Consider the following 27,907-nt stretch of genomic DNA (forward strand, 5'->3'; position numbering starts at 1 on the left):
TACCCCTGGACCTGTATTTACCAAGAGTATCAGAGAATGCTGATATAAGATCAGGTATTTTAGATTATACACTGAACTAAAATATAAACACAACATGTAAAGTGTTGGTCCCATGTTTGAGCTGAAATAAAAGATTCCAGAAATGTTCCATACGCACAAAAATCTTATTTCTCTCAAATGTTGTGCACAAATGAGTTTACATCAGTGTCACACAACACAATGCCACAGATGTCTCAAGTTTTGAGGGAGCATGCAATTGGCATTCTGACTGCGGCAATGTCCACCAGAGCTATTGTCAGATCATTGAATGTTAATTTCTCTACCATAATCCACCTCCAAAGTCCTTTAAGATCATTTTGGAGTTGGCCTCACAACCACAGACCATGTGTATGTCGTCGTGTGGGCGAGCGGTTTGCTGATGTCAACGTTGTGAACAGAGTGCCCTATGGTGGCGTGGCGGTGGAGTTATGGTATGGGCAGGCATAAACTACGGACAACGAAAACAATTGCATGTTATCGATAACCATTGGAATGCACGAAAATACTGTGACGAGATCCTGAAGCCCATTTTTTTTTAAGGTTTCTGTGACCAACAGATACTTATCTTTATTCGCAGTCATGTGAAATCCATAGATTAGGACCTAATGAATTTATTTCAATTGACTGATTTCCTCATATGACATGTAACTCAGTAAAATCTTTGAAATTGTAGTGTTTATATTTTTGTTCGGTATATAACATAAAAGATCATAAGGGCAGGGAAGACAGAAACGTGCTCCCACACTTGTCTTTTCTTACTAGCACTGACTTTGCTGATAGCTACTTATTATTATTTATTATTTTTTTATAAATGTGTTGCTTACTGTGACTGACTGTGATATGTGGTTGTCTCACCTAGCTACCTTAAGACGAATGCACTAACTGTATGGGACTCTGGATAAGAGTGTCTAAACAGGGTTGGGGTCATAGACATGTTAGTCATTTAGCAGACGCTCTTATCCGTAGCGACTTGAAGTTAATGCATTTATCTTAATGAAGCTAGACAACCACATATCAGAGTTGAAGTAAGTACAACTTTTCATCCATAAAAGTAGCTATGAGCAAAGTCAGTGCTAGTAACAATAATGCATGCTAGAGAGACAAGGTAGCACTCGAGAAGGTTCAGGAAGTGATGTGTTTTGGTCAAAGGAAGAAGACTATGTTGGGCTTATAGAAATTGAAAGTAATATTTGTTTATGATGAGGCGTTAGTCCGATCCACCATCCTGACCGCTCTTGTAAGCAGGAAGTACACAAAATTAAAATTCCAATCCTCTTCAAAACTTTTCAATTTTCAAAGGAAAATGTGGAATTGGGAGTTGGAATTTTGTTTACTTCCTGAAATGACTGGAATTTAAATGGGATTGACCCCAACACTGCTGCTAAATGACTAAAATGTAAATGTATTGTGTTCCCTTTCATTTTATTATCATACATTTTGCAGACCATCGGCTATTTGTAAGAAGGTTTTACTCACAGTGATTGTGATACGTAGATGCAAATCAAAGTACCTCAGTGACCTCCTTCCTCAGGTTGACTATACGGAACCAGTGTCCCAGACGGGGGAAGTCCTGTAGCTCAGTGGTGTCCTCCTGTAAGGCCACTCTCACCTTACAGGACAGCTGGCGACTGAAGTACTTCACCAGCTTTCCCTGCAGGGGGGGACAGAGGGACATGTGTGAGTTTGAGCTGGAGAAGCACAAGCCAAATGTGTTACACAGCTATGGATGCAAGGACACACCATCTATATATTAAGAGAGCAGTGCTTTTCAAACCTCTCCTCTGGGCCCACAGACGTTTCAAAATTGTGTCCTGAACTAGCACACCTAATTCACCTAGTCAAGTTAACAATTCACCTAGTCAATTCACGTTCTGATTAATTCACCTAGTCAAGTTGACAATTCACCTAGTCAATTCACAACTTGACTAATTCACCTAGTCAAGTTGACAATTCACCTAGTCAATTCACATTGATTAATTCACCTAGTCAAGTCGACAATTCACCTAGTCAATTCACAACTTGACTAATTCACCTAGTCAATTCACATTGATTAATTCACCTAGTCAAGTTGACAATTCACCTAGTCAATTCACATTGATTAATTCACCTAGTCAATTCACATTGATTAATTCACCTAGTCAAGTTGACAATTCACCTAGTCAATTCACATTGATTAATTCACCTAGTCAAGTTGACAATTCACCTAGTCAATTCACATTGATTAATTCACCTAGTCAATTCACAACTTGACTAATTCACCTAGTCAAGTTGACAATTCACCTAGTCAATTCACATTGATTAATTCACCTAGTCAAGTCGACAATTCACCTAGTCAATTCACATTGATTAATTCACCTAGTCAAGTCGACAATTCACCTAGTCAATTCACAACTTGACTAATTCACCTAGTCAAGTTGGCAATTCACCTAGTCAAGTTGGCAATTCACCTAGGAATACCTAGGATAGGATAAAGTAATCCTTCTCACCCCCCCCCCCCCTTAAAAGATTTAGATGCATTATTGTAAAGTGGCTGTTCCACTGGATGTCATAAGGTGAATGCACCAATTTGTAAGTCGCTCTGGATAAGAGCGTCTGCTAAATGACTTAAATGTAAATGTAATGTAATGTAGTCAAGTTGGCAATTCACCTAGTCAAGTTGGCAATTCACCTAGTCAAGTTGGCAATTCACTTAGTCAAGTTGGCAATTCACCAAGTCAAGTTGGCAATTCACCTAGTCAAGTTGGCAATTCACCTAGTCAAGTTGGCAATTCACCTAGTCAAGTTGGCAAGTTTAATCAGGTGTGCTAGCTCTGGAATTGTTCAAATACATGGAATGGCTGGGTGTCCCGTTTGAATAAGGCTGCATTAGATCAAACATATTTTGAAGCTATACAATGGTTGTTTAAAAAGACTCAAAACTACCTACAATAAAAAATGACTTTCAATCTCATCATCTGTATTTTAATAAGGTCTCCAAGCTTAGAACTTTTTCAAAGCTGAGAAAGTTTACAAAGTTTAGAAAGTACTAAATGTTTTCCAACTGAATGCAACAGAGCACTCATCCTGACCTCGCAAGCTACTGTGCATAAAGTACACTACCGGTCAAAAGTTTTAGAACACCTTCTCATTCAAGGATTTTTCTTTATTTTTACTAGTTTCTACATTGTAGAATAATAGTGAAGACATCAAAACTATGAAATAACACATATGGAATCATGTAGTAACCCAGAAAGTGTTAAAAAAAACAAAATATATTTGAGATTCTTCAAAGCCACCCTTTGCCTTGATGACAACTTTGCACAGTTTTGGCATTCTCTCAACCAGCTTCACCTGGAATGCTTTTCCAACAGTTTTGAAGGAGTTCCCATATATGCTGAGCACTTGTTGGCTGCTTTTCCTTCACTCTGCGGTCCGACTCATCCAAAACTATCTCAATTGGGTTGAGGTCGGGGGATTGTGGAGGCCAGGTCATCTGATGCAGGACTCCATCACTCTCCTTCTTGGTCAAATAGCCCATACACAGCCTGGCGGTGGGTTGGGTCATTGTCTTGTTAAAAAAACAAATGATAGTCCCACTAAACCAGATGGGAAGGAGGATTCCTGCAGAATGCTGTGGTAGCCATTCTGGTTAAGTGTGCCTTGAATTCTATTTTTTTATTTTTATTTCACCTTTATTTAACCAGGTAGGCTAGTTGAGAACAAGTTCTCAAATAAATCACTGACAGTGTCACCAGCAAAGCACCCCCACACCTCCTCCTCCATGCTTCACGGTGGGAACTACACATGCAGAGATCAACCGTTCACCTCATCTGCATCTCACAAAGACACGGCGGTTGGAACTAAAACTCTCGAGAATCAGACCAAAGAACAGATTTCCACCGGTCTAATGTCCATTGCTCATTTGGCTTGGCCCAAGCAAGTCTAGCTGTGATTTAGGCACTGGCTAGCCCAGTTAGCTAACTAGCAACCTCACTAGCAGATAGTCTGAGGTTAAATAAATGCCAGCCAGCTAGTTAGCATAAGCTAACGCCTGCTAGCATAGCTAGCCCCCAGTTAGCTAGCTTGCAACCTCACTACCAGAAAGTCTGAGGGGAAATACATGCTAGCCAGCTAGTTAGCATACGCTAATAACCCCCAGTTAGCAGGATTAGGGTTAGGGGTCAGAGTTCAAATTGGGGCCAGGGTTGGGGTTAGGTTCAGAATAGGGGTTAGAGTTAGGTTAGGGTCAGAATAGGGGTTAGCGTTAGATTAGAGTCAGAATAGAGGTTAGGTTAGGGTCAGAAAAGGGGTTAGAGTTAGGGTCAGAATAGGGGTTAGGGGTCAGTTATCCAGCGTTCTAAAGATACTTGTAAAAAAAAAAATTCAGGTGAGAGTTTACAAGAAAATATCTGATCGTGGTGGCTATGGCAAAGAGGCACTTTGTTGTGCCCTGAAAGCTATTGAAAATGTCCAGGCATTAAGGCCTGCCATATGTTTTATTAAATAACTAAAAATCTGTCAACTGTAGCCATATTTTTTTCCTTTATAGTTTGTTACCCTAAGCATGGTCATCATCCACCTTCAATTTTTTTCTCCAAACATATTTGTTGTTGTCAGCAAACAGACATTTAATCGTAGGGGGGCGTTTACCCCATGTTACCCCATATAAAACAATTGGTAGCTGATTAGTATGCCATTGTAGTGTGCTACCTGTCCCAGACCTATTATTTGACCATGCTGGTCATTTATGAACATTTGAACATCTTGGCCATGTTCTGTTATAATCTCCACCCGGCACAGCCAGAAGAGGACTGGCCACCCCTCATAGCCTGGCTCCTCTAGGTTTCTTCCTAGGTTTGGGCCTTTCTAGGGAGTTTTTCCTAGCCAACGTGCTTCAACACCTGCATTGCTTGCTGTTTGGGGTTTTAGGCTGGGTTTCTGTACAGCACTTTGAGATATCAGCTGATGTACGAAGGGCTATATAAATAAATTTGATTTGATATCGTATTGCACATTAATTTTGCAATCTGCAATGTTTGAATTTCTAACTTTAATTATAGAACAAGTAATTCAATTATTGCAGGCAGCTAGCAGTCGAAATGGACGCCCTGCGACACCATGTATAGCTTCTTGACTAGCCGGCTACCACCCGGTTACTCAAGCCTGCACCTAAGAGGCTGCTACCCTATATACACAGACATGGGATCACTGGGTTACTTTAATGTTTACATACCGCTTTACTCATCTCATATGTATAAACTGTATTCTATTCTACTATATTTTGGTCAATGCCACTCCAACATTGCTCGTCCTGATATTTATATATTTCTTAATTCCATTATTTTGATTGTATATGTGTGTGTTGTTGTGAATTGATAGATATTACTTCACTGTTGGAGCTAGGAACACAAGCATGTCACTACACCCGCAATAATATATGCTAAATATGTGTATGTGACCAATACCATTTGATTTGAAATGATAGGCTTAAAATGAAGACATCATGTGTTTACAAATTAACTAGGGCTGGGCGATATATCGAACTAATTCGATAAATTCGAATGTATGTTTTTGCGGCTGCATCGCAGAATCGTGTTTTTTGTATTTTTCGTTTTTATGAGCGTTTATATCCACGTTCATGTTGTCTTTTTGATCTCGTCCCGTTCGCTCCTTCTGTGCTGTTCACCCTCCCATTTAAACCAGAGATCTGGATATAATGACGAGTTGCTCAAGTCTCCACCCTAACAATGGGAGTCGTTGTCCCAAAGGCGGGAAGACAGGCGACAATAGGTTCAAAATAAGCGCATAGAAACGCATTGGGTTTATGTTGGACAGATTTTGGCGCGCTTCGCCTCTTTCTCCCAAGCCCCTCCCTCTACCACTCCCAACAACAAAGATGAGAGATCACTTCTTCCTCTCTGACAAACGTTTTCCACTTGCTATTTGCTTTTGAGGTTTGGTCCAACAGAATTGGTCATATGGACACCAACACACATTGAGACATTATTTTACTGTAATAGAGGATAAGTTAACATTTCTAACGATAGCCTGTATATGTTTGAACTCCTCAAATTTCGAGCAGAGCAGACGCCAGTAAAACTATACAAATGAACATTCATTCTGGAAAATGAATGCTCAGTTTTTACGGTACCATGTATCGCCAGCAGCATTGTAGTCAAATAACGATTGTTATACCAGCTATTTAGTCTGTTTAATAAATGTGCAATAAGCATGAAACAATTCCATAAGGAATCGGCAACTCGTTCTCATTCTGAGAAATATGGTTGGCCACTTGATTTCAACTCTGAACAAAGTAGACAGGCTAGCATGCTGTTCAAACAGTTGGAGACGGACAGAAGGGTGTGTTCATAACAATTCGACTGTTTTGCCTTGTTAACCGAATTCAGAGATTGTGAAATTATACCTAGATCCAAGTTGGCTAAACGTGATATTAGCTGGCTACTTACTAGCACGTGGGCTTGTGCTAGAGAGGTTGTTTTTGAGAATGGTGTTCATCTTTTTATAATGCCTACTACATTGTTAGTGATTATGCATGGTTCCGGTTAAATTTGTAACAAAAAAAATGCAGCTACAACTATTTTTATTAAATAATTAGTGGGTCATATGGTTATATATTCAGCCTAGGTATAACTTCACGAGCTCTGAATTCATTCAATTATTTGCTGACTGTTTTTGACCTTTAATTGTACAACAAAGCTTATTTAGAGAAAACATGTTTAAATAATAATAATAATAATACACTACCATTCAAAAGTTTGGGGTCACTTAGAAATGTCCTTGTTTTTTTTAAGAAAAGCACTTTTTTTTGTTTAAATAACATCAAATTGATCAGAAATACAGTGTAGACGTTGTTAATGTTGTAAATGACAATTGTAGCTGGAAACGGCTGCGTTTTAATGGAATATCTACATAGGCGTACAGAGGCCCATTATCAGCAACCATCTCTCCTGTGTTACAATGGCACGTTGTGTTAGCTAATCCAAGTTTATCATTTTAAAAGGCTAATTGATCATTAGAAAACCATTTTGCCATTATGTTAGCACAGCTGAAAACTGTTGTTCTGATTAAAGAAGTAATAAAACTGTCCTTCTTTAGATTAGTTGAGTATCTGGAGCATCAGCATTTGTGGGTTTGATTACAGGGCCAAAATGGCCTGTAATTGAATGGCCTGTAGTCTATTCTTGTTCTGAGAACTGAATTCTATTCCATGCGAGAAATTGCCAAGAAACTGAAGATCTCGTACAACGCTGTGTGCCACTCCCTTCACAGAACAGCGCAAACTGGCTCTAACCAGAATAGAAAGAGGAGTGGGAGGCCCCGGTGCACAACTGAGCAAGAGGACGAGTACATTAGAGTGTCTAGTTTGAGAAACAGACACCTCACAAGTCCTCAACTGGCAGCTTCATTAAATAGTACCCGCAAAACACCAATCTCAATGTCAACAGTGAAGAGGCGACTCCGGGATGCTGGCCAGAACAAGAATAGACTGACGAATTTCAGAAGAAAGTTCTTTGTTTCTGGCCATTTTGAGCCTGTAATCGAACCCAAAAATGCTGATGCTCCAGATACTAGTCTAAAGAAGGCCTCTTTTATTACTTCTTTAATCAGAACAACAGTTTTCAACTGTGCTAACATAATGGCAAAAGGGTTTTCTAATGATCAATTAGCCTTTTAAAATGATAAACTTGGATTAGCTAACACAACGTGCCATTCGAACACAGGAGTGATGTTTGCTGATAATGGGCCTCTGTATGCCTAATAGTCCATTAAAAATCAGCGGTTTCCAGCTACAATAGTCATTTACAACATTAACAATGTCTACATAGCCTAGTGGTTAGAGCGTTGCGCCAGTAACTGAAAGGTTGCTAGATCGAATCCCTGAGATGACAAGGTAAAAATATGTTGTTCTGCCCCTGAACAAGGCAGTTAACCCACTGTTCCTAGGCCGTCATTGTAAATAAGAATTTGTTCTTAACTGACTTGCCTAGTTAAATAAAGGTTTTTAAAAAATGCTGTATTTCTGATCAATTTGGTGTTATTTTAATAGATAAAAAAATGCTTTTCTTTCGAAAACAAGGACATCTCTAAGTGACCCCAAACTTTTGAACGGTAGTGTATATATATAGTGAATCGCCCATAAGTTTACTTTACAGCCTTATTCTAAAATAGATTGTTTTTTCTCATTGCTTTGTCATATAAGTGCTCTGGAGCAGGTTTTCATCAAATATCTCTCTGTACTTCGCTCCGTTCATCTTTCCCTCGATCCTGACTAGTCTCCCAGTCCCTGCCGCTGAAAAACATACCCACAGCATGATGCTGTCACCAACATGCTTCACCATAGGAATGGTGCCAGGTTTCCTCCAGATGTGACGCTTGGCATTCAGGCCAAAGAGTTCAATCTTGGTTTAATCAGACCAGAGTATTTTGTTTCTCATGGTCACAGAGAGCGCGCCTTTTACTGAGGAGTGGCTTCCGTCTGGCCACTCTATCATAAAGGCCTGATTGGTGGAGTGCTGCAGAGATGGTTGTCCTTCTGGAAGGTTCTCCCATCGCCTCAAAGGAACTCTGGAGGTCTGTCAAAGTGACCATCGGGTTCTTGGTCACCTCCCTGACCAAGGCCCTTCTCTCCCTTTTTGGTACACTTTCCCCAGATTTGTGCCTTCGACACAATCCTGTCTCGGAGCTCTACGGACAATTCCTTCTACCTCCTGGCTTGGTTTTTGCTCTGACATGCACTATCAACTGTGGGACCTTACATAGACAGGTGTGTGCCTTTACAAATCATGTCCAATCAATTGAATTTGCCACAGGTGGACTCCAAGTTGTAGAAACATCACAAGGACCTGTTTTGGCTTTGACATTATGGGGTATTGTGTGTAGATTGATGAGGATATGTTTAAAAAATATATATATTTTAGAATAAGGCTGTGACGTAACAAAATGTGGAAAAAGGGAAGGTGTCTGAATACTTTCAGAACTCGGACTAGGTCCAATACAGCTCATTTATTCAAGGGGTGAATGGCAAACAGTGGGTCAGTACAGTACAGTAGCATATAATGCAACCAGAGAAACAAAGGTAAGCACTGGTTTGTGTGAAGGTTGTTGTCTTTCCACACTGGTGCTAGTGAGTGTGTTTTTTGAGCCGAAGGTTATGGTTACCATTGGGGTGTGGAGAGCTGATATTTGACCTGCTCCCATGGTAGGGCCAGAAATGTTTTGTCTGCACTAGGGAAAAGGTGTTGGCCATTGTAACTAGGGAAAAGATGTTGGCCATTGTAACTAGGGAAAAGGTGTTGGCCATTGTAACTAGGGAAAAGGTGTTGGCCATTGTAACTAGGGAAAAGGTGTTGGTCATTGTAACCAGGGCTAGAGTGTTGATCATCGTAACTAGGGAAAAGGTGTTGGTCTTCGTAACTAGGGAAAAGGTGTTGCTCATAACTCGGATGGGTTGTTTTTAACTTGAGCCACATCTCCTATGATGAAAAAGGCATATGAGATACACTATAGTCTGACGCTATCCCATGTAATATGGTATAGTCTGAACTCTGACCCTATCCCATGTGATATGGTATAGTCTGAACTCTGACGCTATCCCATGTGATATGGGGTAGTCTGAACTTTGACCCTATCCCATGTGATATGGTATAGTCTGAACTCTGACCCTATCCCATGTGATATGGTGTAGTCTGAACTCTGACCCTATCCCATGTGATATGGTGTAGTCTGAACTCTGACCCTATCCCATGTGATATGGTGTAGTCTGAACTCTGACCCTATCCCATGTGATATGGTGTAGTCTGAACTCTGACCCTATCCCATGTGATATGGTGTAGTCTGAACTTTGACCCTATCCCATGTGATATGGTGTAGTCTGAACTCTGACCCTATCCCATGTGATATGGTGTAGTCTGAACTCTGACCCTATCCCATGTGATATGGTGTAGTCTGAACTTTGACCCTATCCCATGTGATATGGTATAGTCCGACCCTATCACACATGCACCTTGCTTCACAACAGAGAGACACTGCCAAACCAAGCAGAATCACTATTGAAGAGCTTTTTAGTCCAGGACTAGGCTTAATCTGTGCCTGGGAAAATGGCCCACAGTTCAATAGATGAGCCATTCAAACATTCAGGAACCCCAAATCGATCAATGAAGTTGTATTGTAGATTACTGTATGTTCTGTTTAACAACAGTTAAACTGTCCTTCAACAAGTATTGCACAGTAAGTCAAGACAGCTCTTTTGTGCACAAAGTGGCAAATCAAAGTGAACCCAACATTCCTCATATTGAATTTCTCCCTCATAATAACCTGTGATATAAGAACACACTTTTCAATGTCTTGAAATGTGCAGGGGGACATTTTACAAACAAAGTCATATATCACAGTTGCAATAGTCCGATGCTTTCACATTTGAAAATAGTTGTTTCTATAATATTGCATATGTCTGTGTTAACACAGGACTTTGTTGGAGATGTAACAAGTGCAGCAAGTTAAAAATCATGAATGAACTATGGGGTGCAACGAGTGCATGATTCTACTATAAGTGCAACGTTACCTGCCAATGAAGCCAGACACCTGACCCGGCCTGGAGAAGACAAGACAAAGGGGCCAACTGCAGTTCAAACCATACCAAAGATGACGCCCCACCACTGTTATGGTAAAAAGCTAAGGGGTAGGCTGCAGAAATGTAACCACTGTCAAATTCATAGACAAACAAAAGTTTAGATGCAAGGACTGACCATCCATGATATCATGATATTTTAACCATGTTTTGAGGCTATACTGTGTTTGTTTACACTACATTGTTTACAAACATTGGAGTTAAACAAGTTTCTATTTTGGGTTCTGATGGAATACAACAGTTGAATAATCTCATGAGGCATTTCTAAATGATATTCTTCAAGAATCAATTCAAAAATGGATGTATCTATTGCAGATTGCACCTTTAACTGTATCTAATCTAAAGACCTTGTCCAACACACTCAATCAATAAATTAAATGTATTAATAACGTTTTTACATCAATAGCCTGACCCATGCCATGGCTAAAATCTGTGAGAGGCAACTGCTTAACCACGTTTGGCCCTCCATGAAGACATTATAACAACATGCTAATATAATGCTATTAGAACTACACAGGAAGAAGAGCAACATAATGTAAAATGTTACAAAATATGACTGCCCAATCCTCTAGTACTGTGCCCTCTGCCTCAGAAGGCCCAAACAGTGTGCATGACAGCATGTGCAAACATACAGAAAACCTACCACCTAACTTAACAGGGCCATAAGGCCACATGTCAATGGCAGACATGTCTTTTTAGAGTTTGAGTGCAGCCATGTTTTTCCTGACTGAAGATGCTGTAGTTGCATGACACAGCACAGTTTCCCTGAGTCAAACTATTAGGCGTACATTTCAACGTGGTGCTTTTGGTTGGTAGCTAGGGAGTGGGGAACGATAAACTGTGTGAACATTTGTTAGATCAAATACTTGTAACCGAGCTAGACATGGGGAATCTATTCAGCATGTTCCATTCATCCAAACAGGTAGACTATTAAGTTAACGAGTGGCCATAATGTACTGTAGTCCTAGCTATAGGGCCTAATGTAGTGTATGTTTTCAATCTACTCCTCTCTGAAATTCAATTCAACTCAAGCAACTAGGTCTACATATCTCTTCAAATGACGAAATATTGTAAAATGGTGTGCCTGTATATATCAAGTCCATACGAGAGGCATAGACGTGGATTTTTTTCCCTTGTATCAGTGGGAAAACTACATGATTGAGTAAATCAATAAACAGTATATAGAGGCCTGCTATTCCTCCAGCTGTGGCCACTAAAACTTCATTGCACATCTATTACAGGCCTATGTCATCTCATTATGTTGAGGATAATGATGGTGCCCTTTTTAACTCACACATCATCAAGTCCCATCACATCGGACCTCTGTTTACATGTATTCCGTTTAAAATCACCCGCCTGTGTAACATACACAGGAATCTCTGTGTCATTTAAACCATTTAGGGCCTAAGTGCACCTGAAATGTATCCAGACCCCATTTTATTCATTTGGCAAACAAATCTATGTTTTGATACAAAAAAAAAAAAAAAAAAACATTACACTGTCTTTGGATAACATCATGTCCATTACATAAACGCAATTTATGGAATACCCTGTGGGCCAATTAAATCGGATCTCAATTTCACTAATACACACTTGCATAACAGTTGTTGCAATCTAGCTGATGATATGCAGAGCATATTACTGATAATGATGATGAATCGTAAACAGAAAGTGTTTAGGCCTCAACGTTCTCAGGGAGAATTCTGATGGAGAAGAGTTCTAAAGCTGAATAAACCACCTTCTTTCCACCACCTGCAGAATGCGCAAGACCACAACAGCCTGCTCACTGCAGCCAGCTTTTTCTTCATTTATTACACTGCATAAAACACATCTAGGCTGTATAACATAGGGGGGAAACAGTATTCCAATGATATAGTCAACCATTTTAACGACATCGAATAATGTACATTGATGTTGATATAGGCTATGATAGACGTGACAACCAACCCAACAGTGATTTTGATCAAAATACATGATTAGCAGCCTCAGCGCAGCAGTAGCCTTTTTCATTCTACGGAATGGGTGCTTTTGCCTACCTCCAGCGTTCGTATTTCTTTCTGTGTCAAGTCGTTAGATGTGGCACATTTGGTCCTCAATCCCTCCAAGCTGGAAATGCTTATGTCTATCATATTTTGCACCAACTCGCACTGCTGCAAGGCTTTTTGCAAACTCAGACGCTGCTCGTCGCTTTTTGTCATATTCTTCTCGTCCATTGCTTGCGAGCTGTGGTCGTTTATTTATGTGTACTTCAACAAAAAAATCTACTCAGAAAATAAAGGTGGAAAAAACTCCATGAAATAAAGCGACCTGCAAAACGCCAGCAAACGTGGTGGTATATTATATTATGTACATTGGTTTACAGATGAGATGTGATCTATGTGAAAGGCGACTCCATTGCAACAGTCCTTGTATTTCCTGGTGGTGGTGGTTCATCAAGGTGTTTCTGATTGAACCTGGTACTGATGCTGAGGGCTATATCATCAAACACAATCTGCAGATAGCGTAGGCTACCTCCACAACAGAAACAAAAATCAGAACACAACCGATCAAGCCTCAGGTAATAAATCCATTGAGCGTTGTTTATTCATTTCAAATAAAAAAAAACAACGCATCATAATAACATAAACGGATCCATTAAATTAAAGCATCGTCATATAATCATTTTAAAGGTGATGCTGTGTGGATTGGGTACAGGTACTCCCCGTCTCCCTTGCCAGCAGCTGCATCCCGGGTCGCTCCCACCACCACACCAACATGTTTCCAGTCAATCAAATCTACAGCAAGGGGATCGCATCGCCCACGGAAGCAGCGGGAGGAGAGGCACCACCGCCGAGTGATGCTGCGTGGGGGAGGAGTTATCGCGAGATTATGTGCATCAGTGCGAGTTCACTGTTTGAACTCCGTTATCGATATGCTCCATCATCAGCTCCACATCAGCATTTTAAGGTGTTATCAGGACTTTTACACATTTTGTTAAATTACAGCCTTATTCTAAAATGGATTAAGATTAGATCCCCTCACCAATCTACACACAATACCCAATATTGACAAAGCAAAGGCATTTTTTATAAATAAAAAACATAAATATCACATTTACATAAGTATTCAGACCCTTTACTTAGTATTTTGTTGAAGTACCTTTGAAAGCAATTACAGCCTCTGGTCTTCTTCAGCTATTTTCAGGTCCCCCCAGAGATGTTCAATCAGGTTCAAGTTCAGGCTCTGGCTCCGCCACTCAAGGACATTCAGAGACTTGTCCCAAAGCCACACCTGCGTTGTCTTGGCTGTGCGCTTAGGGTCGTTGTCCTGTTGGAAGGTGAACCTTCGCCCCAGTCTGAGGTCCTGAGTGCTCTAGAGCAGGTTTTCATCAAGGATCTCTCTGTACTTCACTCCATTCATCTTTCCCTCGATCCTGACTAGTCTCCCAGTCCCTGCCGCTGACAAACATCCCCACAGCATGATGTTGCCACCACCATGCTTCACCATAGGGATGGTGCCAGGTTTTCTCCAGATGTGATGCTTCGCATTCAGGCCAAAGAGTTCAATCTTGGTTTCATCAGAGCAGAGAATCTTGTTTCCCATTGTCGCGGAGTCTTTAGGTGACTTTTGGCAAACTCCAAGTGGGCTGTCATGTGCCTTTTACTGAGGAGTGGCTTCCGTCTGGCCACTCTACCATAAAGGCCTGATTGGTGGAGTGCTGCAGAGATGGTTGTCCTTCTGGAAGGTTCTCCCATCTCCACAGAGTAACTCTGGAGCTCTGTCAAAGTGCCCATTGGGTTCTTGTTCACCTCCCTGACCGAGACCCTTTTTCCCCGATTGCTCAGTTTGGCTGGGAGGCCAGCTCTAGGAAGAGCCTTGGTGGTTCCAAATTTCTTCCATTTAAGAATGATGGAGGCCACTGTGCTCCTGGGGACCTTCAATGCTGCAAAACATTTTTGGTACCCTTCCTCAGATATGTGCCTGGACACAATCCTGCCTCGGAGCTCTACGGACAATTCCTTCGACCTCAGGGCTTGATTTTTGCTCTGACTTGCACTGTCAACTTTGGGACCTTATATGGATACGTGTGTGCCTTTGCAAATCATGTCCAATTAATTTAATTTATCACAGGGGGACTCCAATCAAGTTGTAGAAACATCTCAAGGATGATAAATGGAAACAGGATGCACCTGAGCTTAATTCTAATTTTTTTATACATTTGCAAAAATGTCTTAACTGTTTTCACTTTGTCATTATGGGGTACTGTGTGTAGATTGATGAGGAACATTTTTTATTTAATCAATTTGAAAATAAGGCTGTAACGTAAAAAAATGTGGAAAAAGTCAAGGGGTCTGAATACTTTTTTGGGGTCATTTTTAGAGAACAAAATTGGGATCATTTTAAAGATACATTTAGGCTATTCTGTTTACATGTGCCCTTTTAAGCCTACTTGTAGAAATTTTGCCAGACACACACACAGACATGCACACACACACACACACACACACACCACTAAAATAACCATAGCTACATGTGTTATGGTTGTATACTCCAAACGAACTGCAACAGTTGTCTGTCTGTCTAAATTAAATTACAGAACGCTGAATGACACTGAATAGGCCGGGCCAACATCTCTCACTGAATTATAGCCTATTTTATGACAGTATTTTCTCTTCTATTGGTGGGGTGAAATAAACAGGGGAAAGATTTCGGGTTGTACCTGCGGGTCAACTTGAATGAGGCCGGTGGTGGGCAACCAGAGATTTTGGACATTTCCTCTGTGTCAGCAGGCAGCATTATTGTGTCTCGCTGCTGGACTGAACAGGCTTGGTGCTTTGTGTGTCAAGACAGAATGAAAAATATAGCTGTTTGGCTTCTATAGGCTACACTGCACACAGACCCTATTCTAGAGTTCACTAGAAACACTGTACAGTCTATGTGTTGTACAGTGTGTGATCATAAGGCCAATAATTGCCAATCATAAGGGCTTATATACAGTGAGCCTCTTACAATAATCTGAGCCGCCTAAAATATTCTGACAAAACCGACAATAAAACAACCATTCTCTTTGATGTGTTTTTGTGGCACTCAATCGTGTCCCATTTAGTGTAGACATCATATCTGACATGTTCTAACACTTGATTTAGGTTTTATTTTTTATATTAAAAACAACATTCAGATAAATGTCACTCAGACTTTTTGATAAGCAGAGCATGTTTTATAGGAAAGGTCCTTTAGAAGCTACATTCGCATGTATATCCCAAGAGTCAGGTTTTGCCAAAATAGTATTCTGATACCTACCTCTCTGTACAATCAAAATGGCAGTAGAAATGACTTATTTGTCCGAAAAAAAAAGGATTGACAACAACTAAACAAAACAAAATCAACAGTGGGGGTTACTTTTCCCGTCAGGAAATCTCAAACTCTTAGCCGGCCTCTGCCCAGTACCCTGTCCTGGCCTTTAGACACTGTCACTAGCCGGCCTCTGCCCAGTACCCTGTCCTGGCCTTTAGACACTGTCACTAGCCGGCCTCTGCCCAGTACCCTGTCCTGGCCTTTAGACACTGTCACTAGCCGGCCTCTGCCCAGTACCCTGTCCTGAACTTTTGACACTGTCACTAGCCGGCCTCTGCCCAGTACCCTGTCCTGAACTTTAGACACTGTCACTAGCCGGCCTCTGCCCAGTACCCTGTCCTGGCCTTTAGACACTGTCACTAGCCGGCCTCTGCCCAGTACCCTGTCCTTTAGACACTGTCACTAGCCGGCCTCTGCCCAGTACCCTGTCCTGGCCTTTAGACACTGTCACTAGCCGGCCTCTGCCCAGTACCCTGTCCTGAACTTTAGACACTGTCACTAGCCGGCCTCTGCCCAGTACCCTGTCCTGAACTTTAGACACTGTCACTAGCCGGCCTCTGCCCAGTACCCTGTCCTGAACTTTAGACACTGTCACTAGCCGGCCTCTGCCCAGTACCCTGTCCTGGCCTTTAGACACTGTCACTAGCCGGCCTCTGCCCAGTACCCTGTCCTGGCCTTTAGACACTGTCACTAGCCGGCCTCTGCCCAGTACCCTGTCCTGAACTTTAGACACTGTCACTAGCCGGCCTCTGCCCAGTACCCTGTCCTGAACTTTTGACACTGTCACTAGCCGGCTACCACCTGGTACTCTACCCTGCTGCCATATGTTTTTTACCTTTATTTAACTAGGCAAGTCAGTTAAGAACAAATTATTATTTACAATGACGACCTAACCCGGATGACACTGGGCCAATTATGCGCCGCACTATGGGACTCCCAATCACAGCCGGTTGTGATACAGCCTGGAATCAAACCAGGGTGTCTGTAGTGACAGCTAAAGCACTGGGATGCAGTGACTTAGACCGCTGTGCCACTCGACAACCATGTAAATAGTAATTGAACACGGGTCACTTTAATAATGTTGACATACTGTTGTACCCACTTCATATGTACATACCATATTCTAGTCAAGGCTCATCCTATATAACTACTGCTGTACACACCATTTCTATTCACATACTGTCCATACACACCATTCACATTCATATACTTATTTCTATTCCAGACTGGTATTGCTCGTTTTGATGTCTTAAGTTCTCTTCTTTTTTTAAACTTTTTGATTATGTGTGTATGTATTATTGTATTGCTTGATATTGCTGCACTGTGGGAGCTCGAAACAAGCATTTCGCTGCACCTGCGATAACATCTGCAAAACTGCGTATACCACCGATAAACTTTGATTTTGAACAGGTGGATTTCTTAATTTTAGAAGCCTTTGTTCTGGCATTAGGGTATATATATATTTTTAGAAATGACAAGCAAACGACTGACTTATCGGCCTTCGACATTCGTTATTGTGTAACTGAAAAATTACAAAATATACCCTTGATATTACGCGGTCGTCACTAGTTACCACAGACACAAAGTCATACATCCTGCCTATTTCTACAATGTATCTTCAAATGTTTTAAACCCTAGCATTACTTTAAGCACACCAATAGCCTTATAACTAAATTCAGACCAAAAAGCTACAATTTCTCATGAACTTTTACGATAAAGCGTATTTAACTTTGTGGCTGTGCGCTCTAGTGGAAACCACTTTTCAATTGTGCGAAAGCGACGCCTGCTTCCGCTTTACTTCCGTATCCAGTCCCGTACAATCAGATACTTAAATTCGTGAAAACGCGGTCATTTAAGATAGCTAGCTATATACATACTATTATATTCGTGTTTGTGGGCGAATTTAGTTCTACCGAAATAATTTTATGAAGACTTTCGACACACCATAGTCTTACGGGACAATTTGCAGTTGCGACATCCATTTTTTGATTCATAAAATATGCACCCGTCGACTGTTGAATATAAATATGCCTCACGAGCCCAAAAAACTACTTGCACATCGTTTAAAACAACTCCGATATAATGGTCAGTCATATTTGCGTGGTTATATCGACCCAGACCCACCCTGCAGTTCTGTACTGAGGGGGTGGCCCTATGGTTGTAACTGCGGATTGCGGCGTTAAGGCCCTTGGCAGAATAAATTCAACCACAAACACGAGTCATTTTATGGATTGATACAATACACTAATAACATGAGGAGAAATTGTTTTTCCAAAGAAATCGTTTAATAGGTTCCATAAAGCCAAAATTGACACAAAAAATAATGTTGAGGATACAAACAGAAAGTACAAAGGTGGAATGTTACTGGGCAAGAGAACATGAACTTTTCACATGGTTTGGAAATGAATGGCTGACACACGTGGCTAAATTGAAAGACGCTCGAGCTAGCTAGCAAGCTAACTTAGCTAATTAAACACAGAATAGGACTACAAAAGTCATCCGGTCAACAACAACACGTGGACATTTCTTGAGGAGCGCATCTTTTAAATACAGCCAGCCAAGGGATGATCTTGAATCGGAGTTTTACTCGTGTGCAGCATAACGTTAACTGTTGTAGCTAGCAGTCTCTGTAGGATCCCCGGCCTAGAACGGTCTCCGTAGCCTTCCTGGGCCCAACCTATTGATTGTCCCTGTATCCGCCACCAGAGGAGTACCCGCCTCGGCCTCCACCGCTCCTGTATCCTCCACCTCCACCACCTCCGTATCCTCGGTCTTCTCCGCCATAGCTGCGGCCTCCTCCGCCACCACCGTAACTCCTCTCGCCTCCACCATATCCACCTCCACCGCCGTATCCACCACCACCTCGGGAACCTCTGTATCCACCGCCACCTCCACGACCTCCACCGCCGCCCTGGCCTGCCTCGTTCACACGGATGGTTCTGCCGTCGAGAGACTGGCCGTTCATTGCATCCATAGCGTCCTTCGCATCCTCGGGATTGTCGTACTTTACGAAGCCGAATCCACGAGGCCTTCCTGTTTCTCTGTCCATGATGACATCACATTTAGAGATATTTCCATACTTTGAGAACGCTTCTGCAAGAGATTGCTCTGTGGTGTCGAAGCTCAGGCCACCGACGAAAAGTTTTCCTTCGTCGGACATGTTTCTTTGTCTTTTGCGGACTGAACAAGAAGAGCTGCTACTTGGAGAGGAACGTCGACGGAAAAGGAAATGGCAGCATGCCGCGAAATATTATAAAGAGTAATTTGACTCCGCCCACAGTAAAACAACGGATGCGATTGGTTGCAAACCTGCCGTAAACTGTGTATCGTAATGTAATGCACGTTTTGTTGAAGTAAAGCGCGCCATTTGGATAATATATTGGTGAAAATTGGATAACAAATTGAATCGATTCAAATGGCATCGATTGGCAAGATACCGTTGCAGTCAAGAAATTTGCCGTGGTAAATTGAGCTCATTAGCCGGTGTCAGTTGCTAGCTAGCTAACTAACTAGCTTATTTATTGCCAGCAAGCATGCTAACTAATTAACTAGCTAGCTAGCTACGTTAGCAGGCCTAATTAGCTCGACAAAACCCCAATCATTGTGTTAATATGTTTCCCCTGCCTATACGGTGTAGCAAAGTGTTGTGATTTGTATTTTAGTTGCCTTGTTTGTTCGTGCATACCACCTCTTCCCTGCTTACAATGTAGCCACGCATGCGCGATGCTGTCTGACATTTTATATCTTTATTTTAGGGTTGAGAAATACAGGCCACAGACCCTAGATGACTTGATTTCTCACAAGGACATATTAAGCACCAGTAAGTATGTTTTTTTTTTCAGTCTTTGAAACAACAGGGATGGAACTGCTGCTGTAGAAAACCTGACCTTTATTCATTCCAACAACAATTAATTTCAAATATATAGTCAAGTGAATTTATTCAAAAGAATGTTTTCATTCTCAAATGAACTACAGTTGTGTTTTTTTGTTGCATGAGTGCATATGTAACAACATATTTGTCGGAACCAATCCTTTTCCCTTTTCAGTCCAGAAATTTATCAGTGAGGACAGGCTGCCACATCTCTTGTTCTATGGACCCCCAGGCACAGGGAAAACATCTACTGTTCTCGCCTCTGCCAAGCAGCTCTACAAGGAGAAGGAGTTCAACGCTATGGTCCTGGAGGTACGTAATAACTCCGCCCTGATATGTAGAATTATCAAAGACAAATGCTGTGCTCATAACACTGCACTTGAGGGTTGTCATGTTTTCCAGTGAGCAATATTGACTCTTAACATTCAATGTTAGTGTGCGGCATACGTAACTGTTCGCGGTGCATCAATAATGCATACATTTATTTATTTGCAGCTTAATGCGTCAGACGACAGAGGTATCGATGTTGTACGAGGACCCATCCTGAGTTTTGCCAGCACCAGGACCATATTCAAGTATGACAATAATGAATAATACTTCAAAAGGTTTTGTTTCCTTGCAGTCACTGACAGGTCTGTATTTGTAGAGAAGTAGGTCTCTTATCTACCAGTAGTTGTCTACCATATTGCAATCAGTTTCCAAGTCTTTTCAGCGAGGACAAAGAAACACAAAGGATTGCAAGTACCCGTGTCCTTAGACAACCCTGACTGCAATTGACAAAATGTGTGTTTTATTTATTTTTCTTTGTCTTCCAGGAAGGGTTTCAAGTTGGTGATACTGGATGAGGCTGATGCCATGACCCGGGATGCCCAGAATGCATTGCGGCGAGGTAACCATCTGTTTTGAGTTGTTCACCTGCTGTGTACCAACTGGCCAAATGAGCTGCCTGCGAGCTAACCAGTAATTCTCACTGATGAAAATATCTGCTTACTGTATCATGAGACATCAAGCAAATGTTAAATGCATTTGGGAGCGGTACCGCATATTAGCCCAATTATTTAGAATATTAATGTGCTACAATTGCTTGTAATAGATGCCATTGATTTAACAGTTCACATTTTATATTCTACATTACAACATTTTAATGAGCATATGCCCACTGAACGTCAAATCATTGACATCCATTTCTCCCTGCCGGTTTCTACTCCTATTGCTACCTCTCTCTTCCCCCTCTACCTCTCTCTTCCCCCTCTACCTCTCTCTTCCTCTCCTACAGTCATTGAGAAGTACACAGAAAACACCAGGTTCTGTTTGATTTGTAACTACCTGTCTAAGATCATCCCAGCCCTGCAGTCTCGCTGCACCAGGTTCCGCTTCGGACCCCTGTCTCAGGACCAGATGATACCCAGGCTGGAGTTTGTTATCCAGCAGGAGAGGTGAGGGGGCTCAGGAGTTAATAGGTCAGGGGAGGTGAGTGGGGCCGGGGGAGGTGAGTAGGGCTTGGGGGCCGGGGAGGTGAGTGGGGCCGGGGGGTGAGTGGGGCCTGAGGGGCGGTGAGTGGGGATCGGGGCGGTGAGTGGGTGTCGGGGGCTTCAGATGGTAGATCACTGTGTTCCTCAAGGAATTTGGTACTGGCACTGACTCTGTATATAGCTTACATTCTTCTGATACATTAATATAATTTTTATCTCTTATTTCTTCCGTTTTTTTGTTTTGTTTTTGTTAAACTGTTTTTAAGGGCTAGCAAGTTAAGCATTTCACTGTACTTGTCCATGTGAGAAATAAAACTTGAAACTTACTTGAGACTAATGTCTCCTGGGTTTTACTGTTGCCTTTTAATCAGAGATGCATGTCTGCTCTTGTCCCTGCAGCATTGATGTAACTCCAGATGGAATGAAAGCTATTGTGACTCTGTCATCAGGAGACATGAGAAGATCCCTCAACATACTGCAGGTACGGAAAGAGAGCTACCGGTGTGTAGCTAAATGTGATTAATTGCACCACAGTGTTGAGTTTTTATTGCTGGTCTAAATGTATTGGCTAGTGGTGGGCACCAAAATCGTTAATTCGATACGGCTCTTTAATTATTTGTTACTTTTTTTCCTTTTTTTTTTGAACATAAAAATGTATTGTTGGTTAAGGGCGTGTAAGTAAGTAAGCATTTCACTGTAAGGTGACAGATACAACGGGTACCTGTTGTAATTCAGCACATGTGACAAATAAAAATGTATTTGATATAGTTTGGTACCCTATATATTACATGACTGTTCCTGTAGCCATTAAACTGACCTCACAGGCTCACAATTTAGCATACTTATTGGCCTGCTGAATAATGGTTGATTGTATTCAACTGGTTCGGTAGTTTCAGACCCCCTGAACATTCACACCAGGCCCAATGGGCAGTCAACAAGCAGTTGTCTGAATTTCACAAAGCCTTGGAAGTTAATTAACAAGATGAACACAGCCGCAATGTTATTGATAAATAAATAAAAAACTACATCTATACTGAACAAATGTATATAAAGCAACATGTAACCATTTCAAAGATTTGACTGAGTTACAGTTCATAAGGTAATCAGTCAATTGAAATAAATGAATGAAGCCCTAATCTATGGATTTCACATGACTGGGAATACAGATATGCATCTGTAGGGGTGAGGATCAGAAAACCAGTCAGTATCTGGTGTGACCATTTGCTTCATGCAGTTCAACACATCTCCTTCACATAGTTGATACGACTGTTGATTGTGGCCTGTGGAATGTTGTCCCACTCCTCTTCAATGGCTGTGCAAAGTTGCTGGATATTGGCGAGAACTGGACCACGCTGTCATACATATCCCAAACATGCTCAATGGGTGACATGTCTGGTGAGTAAGCAGGCCATGGGAGAACTGGGACATTATCAGCTTCCAGGAATTGTGTACAGATCCTTGTGACATGGGGCCGTGCATTATCATGCTGAAACACGAGGTGATGGCGGCGGATGAATGGTACGACAATGGGCCTCAGGATCTCGTCACGTTATCTCCGTGCATTCAAATTGCCATCGATAAAATGTAGTTGTGTTCGTTGTCCGCGGCATATGCCTGCCCATACCACAACCCCACTTCCACCATAGGGCACTCTGTTCACAACGTTGACATCAGTAAACCGCTCGCCCACATGATGCCATACAAGAGTGCGGTTGTGAGGCCGGAATGGACGTACTGCCAAATTCTCTTAAACAACGTTTGGGCAGCTAATGTTAGAACAATGAACTTTGAATTATCTGGTAACAGTTCTGGTGGACATTTCTGCAGTTAACATGCCAATTGCATGCTCCCTCAACTTGAGACATCTGTGGCATTGTGTTGTGTGACAACTGCACATTTTAGGCCTTTTATTGTCTCCAGCACAAGGTGCACCTGTGTAAGGATCATGCTGTTTAATCAACTTCTTGATATGCCACAGCTGTCCGGTTGATGGATATCTTGGCAAAGGAGAAATGCTCATTAACAGGGATGTTAACTAATTTGTGCACAACATTTGGGGGAAATAAGCTTTTTGTGTGGATGGACAATTTCTGGGTTATTTTTATTTCAGATCATGAAACATGGGACCAACACTTTACATGTTGTGTTTTATATTTTGTTTCAGTGTATATTGTTTAAAAAAACTGCAACTGATATGGATTTTCAATATCGATGCCCAGATTCTGAGTACACTCCTTATGGTCGATTTATTTTTGTTATTTCTAATGACTGACAAATTCCTTTCCCATGTATTTCTCAGAGCACCAGCATGGCGTATGGGAAGGTCACCGAGGATAATGTGTACACCTGCACTGGTCACCCACTACGATCCGATATCGCCAACATCCTGGACTGGTCGCTAAACAAGGACTTCACTTCCGCTTACAACCGTATCCTTTATTCTCTCCCACAACCATATGTATTTCAACGATATCTATTACCACAGGTTATGTTTAGCCTACTCTTTTCAACAACCAAATGGCTCGTTCCCCCCCACAATGGTTTATGTATTGCCAAAGCAGCTCCTTCAAATAACACAATATCGCCAATGTATGATATCTACATACAGCACTGCAGGATCTAGAAATGGCTCAATACCCAAATCAAATTAGCATAATATCTCCAATATGTGGTATATGAGGACAACTTGTACTCTGTGGCGTCTACCTCTTCTAGGAAGTGGCTCTGAATGCCTTGGTGTTTCTACCCCTTCTAGGAAGTGGCTCTGAATGCCTTGGTGTTTCTACCTCTTCTAGGAAGTGGCTCTGAATGCCTTGGTGTTTCTACCTCTTCTAGGAAGTGGCTCTGAATGCCTTGGTGTTTCTACCCCTTCTAGGAAGTGGCTCTGAATGCCTTGGTGTTTCTACCCCTTCTAGGAAGTGGCTCTGAATGCCTTGGTGTTTCTACCTCTTCTAGGAAGTGGCTCTGAATGCCTTGATGTTTCTATCTCTTCTAGGAAGTGGCTCTGAATGCCTTGGTGTTTCTACCTCTTCTAGGAAGTGGCTCTGAATGCCTTGGTGTTTCTACCTCTTCTAGGAAGTGGCTCTGAATGCCTTGGGGTGGTGTATTTTGCAGGGATGTTATTAGGTCGGTATAGAAAGTTAATTTCAGTGATGTAGCCTATGAATAGAGGATTTGGATTTGTGTCAGAAAAGCACAAATTCCTGGTTTAATCAGGAATAATCTCACCCCTGTATGGGATCAGGACAAAATGACATCTGAAAGTTGGCTAGGTGATGATACTGTATGTCAGTTTCTGAGTATGTATTGATATATAGAGGATCATGTCAGAATATCATGAATTCCTGGAATTATACTGAAGGACAAATCCCATCCTTGATATTGAGAGATGTTCCTTAGCTTCTGATCCACAGAGATTCTCCAGCTGAAGACGCTGAAAGGCCTAGCCCTGCATGACATCCTGACTGAGGTCCACCTACTGATCCACAGAGGTAAGGACTGGACTGGAGGCAGTAAACCTGTACACTGCTGTGGTTCTAGAGATTTCCATACTGTATGGGATGGGTATTTCCATTGAATGCATCACAGGTACAATCACTGTATCCTCAAAGTCTGAAGTTGTATTTTTTTTTAAATGTGTTAATTATTGGGGTCTTTTTAATGTGTGAATTATATACTAGATTATGGACTTTAAAAAAAAAGATTGTCTGGCCGGGCAGGGCCTAGCTTACTGTTATCTATCTATAGTTGATAGATCTATTCTAAACATACTTCATACAGCACATTATATGAGAGGCGAGCTGCTAGGAGAGCGAACTGCATAGTGATGTTTTCTTCTTCTGGTTTCCCGGGAGACCCCTCGCGGTTGCTATGGCTGCCAGTGTTCTCATTGTAGAATGAATGGCTTGCCAGTGTTAAGTGTGGCACGCATCACTACTGCAACGTTTTAGCCTGACAGTGAATGCCTGTTTTCTTATTTCTGTTAAGTTATGTGTTTCACTAAGCTGTCTTGGCAGATTCATCAGGTGTTACCATAGAGGGCCTGTGAATTATAGCACTGATACCTTTTATGATGCAATGATGTATTTTTTGAGGGATTTGGTACACTTCTGTACCGTATATTAGAGATGTCACTCCTTATATAACAGTAAAATTATACAGAATAAAGGAATGGGGTTTCCTGAACGGAGTACAGAAATTGGATAGTGATTTTTAGCAACGCATTCAGCTACCTGAAGGTAATGCTAGAGAAGCACGGATGCAAAAGGAGCGTGCAGGGGCCTAGATTTAAAAGGAGCGTGCAGGGGCCTAGATTTAAAAGGAGCGTGCAGGGGCCTAGATTTAAAAGGAGCGTGCAGGGGCCTAGATTTAAAAGGAGCGTGCAGGGGCCTAGATTTAAAAGGAGCGTGCAGGGGCCTAGATTTAAAAGGAGCGTGCAGGGGCCTAGATTTAAAAGGAGCATGCAGAGGCCTGGATTTAAAAGGAGCGTGCAGGGGCCTAGATTTAAAAGGAGCATGCAGAGGCCTGGATTTAAAAGGAGCGTGCAGAGGCCTGGATTTAAAAGGAGCATGCAGAGGCCTGGATTTAAAAGGAGCGTGCAGGGGCCTAGATTTTAAAGGAGTTGGAGAGAATTGCTTGTCTGTGGTACTTCATCAAATCTAATGATCTATTAGCAATAAAAATTGCAGTTAATTTATCAATACGTAGAATGATTGACGCCAATGAATTCGAAGACGGTAATGCAAGCAGCTTGTTGTGTTGTAGTCTGATTGGCCGAGCTTTAGCTCAGTCACGCCCACTTGAGTCCAAGTGTGAAAGAAGGTGTGGCTGAGTTAGGTCCGGTTCATAAAGAATTATGTCCATAACTGCCTGTACTTTCTTTGTGCAGTCACAAAACCTGTTTCAGTGTTCGTCATTTCCTTGCGGTTCTGTAGATATTAACATTGACATGTTAATAATCTGAAATTCATGGCACAAAGCAAAGTGAAAGCCATACTATAGCACAATTAAACAATCAAATTGGGACCACTCCTTCGGTAAAAGAGCATTTTAAGGTTTTTGTAAATTTGAGTGTCTTCACTGTAGCAGTCCGGTCCCAGGGCCTAGTCTCTGACACATCTCTTTGTTGTGTGAACGTGAATGGCCTTCCATTGATTGGGAACCATTTGGGGCAGCCTCCACAGATGCTAATTCCTTTGACATTCAAACTGCAGCCATTTGACGGTAGTCTGTAATCTCGTTTTGAAAAGGAGGAAGATGAGGAAGAAGGCTTGCTTCTTAGCTGGGTGATTTCCTGGTGTGAGGTGAAGCCATTGAAGAACAATGGGGGTTTTCTCCCCCATGGAGAGTTGTCTCCTCTCCTCCCCCATGGAGAGGGGACTCCTCCTGTGACTTGTGGAGATTGGTCGACGCCTCAGTCCTGTGTAGATGCAGATTGTAAGGATAAGGGGTCCTTCCTGGTCAGAAGATGTGGATGAGTTCGTGGGGGGGGGGGTCGACTCTGCGCTAAGATCAAAGTCACGGCGTTACACCAGTTCATTTTATGGTGCATGTTTTGAGAGATTTTTACACTTCTGTGCTGTATAATAACCGTCCGTGTTTGTTGATTTCTTACAGTGGACTTCCCTCCTGCCATTCGGATGGGCTTGCTTATCAAGTTGGCAGACATTGAGTAAGTGCTCATATCTTCAGTATGGTGGTTATATACCCGTCAAATTGTATACCTTACTCATTGTAAATCCCTCTGGATAACAGCATATGCTGAATGATTTAAATGTAAATTAAGATTACTAATATTTTTCTAGGTACCGGCTGGCCTCTGGAACTAGTGAGAAGATCCAATTGAGTTCGATGGTGGCGGCTTTCCAGACAGTGAGAGACATCGTGGTCAATGAGGCCGCCTAGACCAGTAGTCCTCAGTCACAAATGTCTAGTACACATAGGTCACCTACTATGGTCCTGGAGAGCTACAGGGTGTGCAGGCTTCTATTCCAGCCCAGCACTAACACACCTGATGCAATTTCTACATTGCTGGTCAAGACCGTTCGTTGAGTTAGTGCTAACTGACTTAAAGGCTTTGATACCCTTTTGTTCACAAAAGAAAATACATTTCACTCGAGACTAACTTCATAAAAACATACTTGTGCTTGTCTGCTCAATATTCCTGTCTGTATTTACATTTTGATATTGATTGTCATATAAAATGGTTTCTTATGTAATCTAGTGTCTTATTGTATGCTGTGTACGAAAGTCATTGAATAACGTTTCAGTAGACCAATTTACTATACACAATGCAAGCTTTAGATTTACTCTCAGTAAATGTACACATTTAAATAACAAAATACACACTATAATAGTTATACAATATACCTATAGCACAAAAATGTAGATTAGTTTTTCTTGATAGTAATTGTATTACAGTGATGTAAATTAACCTGAATAATGTTAGGATTCAAGACTTTTAAGAGTTCAGTTGCATGTTTGAGTCACTTATTATTCACAACTATTTCCACCCATTAGCATTTTGACATCCTGAGAGATTTCTTTGAACAAATAGCTGATCAG

At 41.7% G+C, this 27,907-nt stretch overlaps 3 protein-coding genes across 3 annotated transcripts in view; 1 reads left to right on the forward strand and 2 right to left on the reverse strand.

Annotated features, from left to right (window-relative positions):
• Positions 1 to 3,801, reverse strand: part of LOC115117082 (kinase suppressor of Ras 2-like) — an 86,720-nt gene extending 82,919 nt beyond the window's left edge. The window contains exons 1-2 of the mRNA XM_065026080.1: positions 3,763 to 3,801; positions 1,550 to 1,690 (exon numbers count right to left, since the gene is read on the reverse strand). Coding sequence (XP_064882152.1) covers positions 1,550 to 1,690; positions 3,763 to 3,801 — 180 coding nt within the window. The remainder of the gene's footprint in view (positions 1 to 1,549; positions 1,691 to 3,762) is intronic.
• A 14,829-nt stretch (positions 3,802 to 18,630) lies between these two features.
• LOC115117084 (uncharacterized) lies at positions 18,631 to 19,237 on the reverse strand. Its single transcript, XM_029645541.2, has one exon. The coding sequence runs from the start codon at positions 19,158 to 19,160 to the stop codon at positions 18,678 to 18,680; it is 483 nt and encodes a 160-aa protein (XP_029501401.1). The 5' UTR covers positions 19,161 to 19,237; the 3' UTR covers positions 18,631 to 18,677.
• Positions 19,238 to 19,304: 67 nt separating this feature from the next.
• rfc5 (replication factor C (activator 1) 5) lies at positions 19,305 to 27,561 on the forward strand. The gene is made up of 11 exons (XM_029645540.2): positions 19,305 to 19,462; positions 19,756 to 19,820; positions 20,047 to 20,183; positions 20,367 to 20,446; positions 20,687 to 20,760; positions 21,148 to 21,307; positions 21,743 to 21,824; positions 23,643 to 23,772; positions 24,757 to 24,834; positions 26,960 to 27,014; positions 27,148 to 27,561. The coding sequence occupies exons 1-11, from the start codon at positions 19,416 to 19,418 to the stop codon at positions 27,245 to 27,247; spliced, it is 1,008 nt and encodes a 335-aa protein (XP_029501400.1). The 5' UTR covers positions 19,305 to 19,415; the 3' UTR covers positions 27,248 to 27,561.
• The last annotated feature ends 346 nt before the right edge of the window (positions 27,562 to 27,907 follow it).

This window comes from Oncorhynchus nerka, linkage group LG13 (genome assembly GCF_034236695.1).
Source record: "Oncorhynchus nerka isolate Pitt River linkage group LG13, Oner_Uvic_2.0, whole genome shotgun sequence".
NCBI lineage: Eukaryota > Metazoa > Chordata > Actinopteri > Salmoniformes > Salmonidae > Oncorhynchus > Oncorhynchus nerka.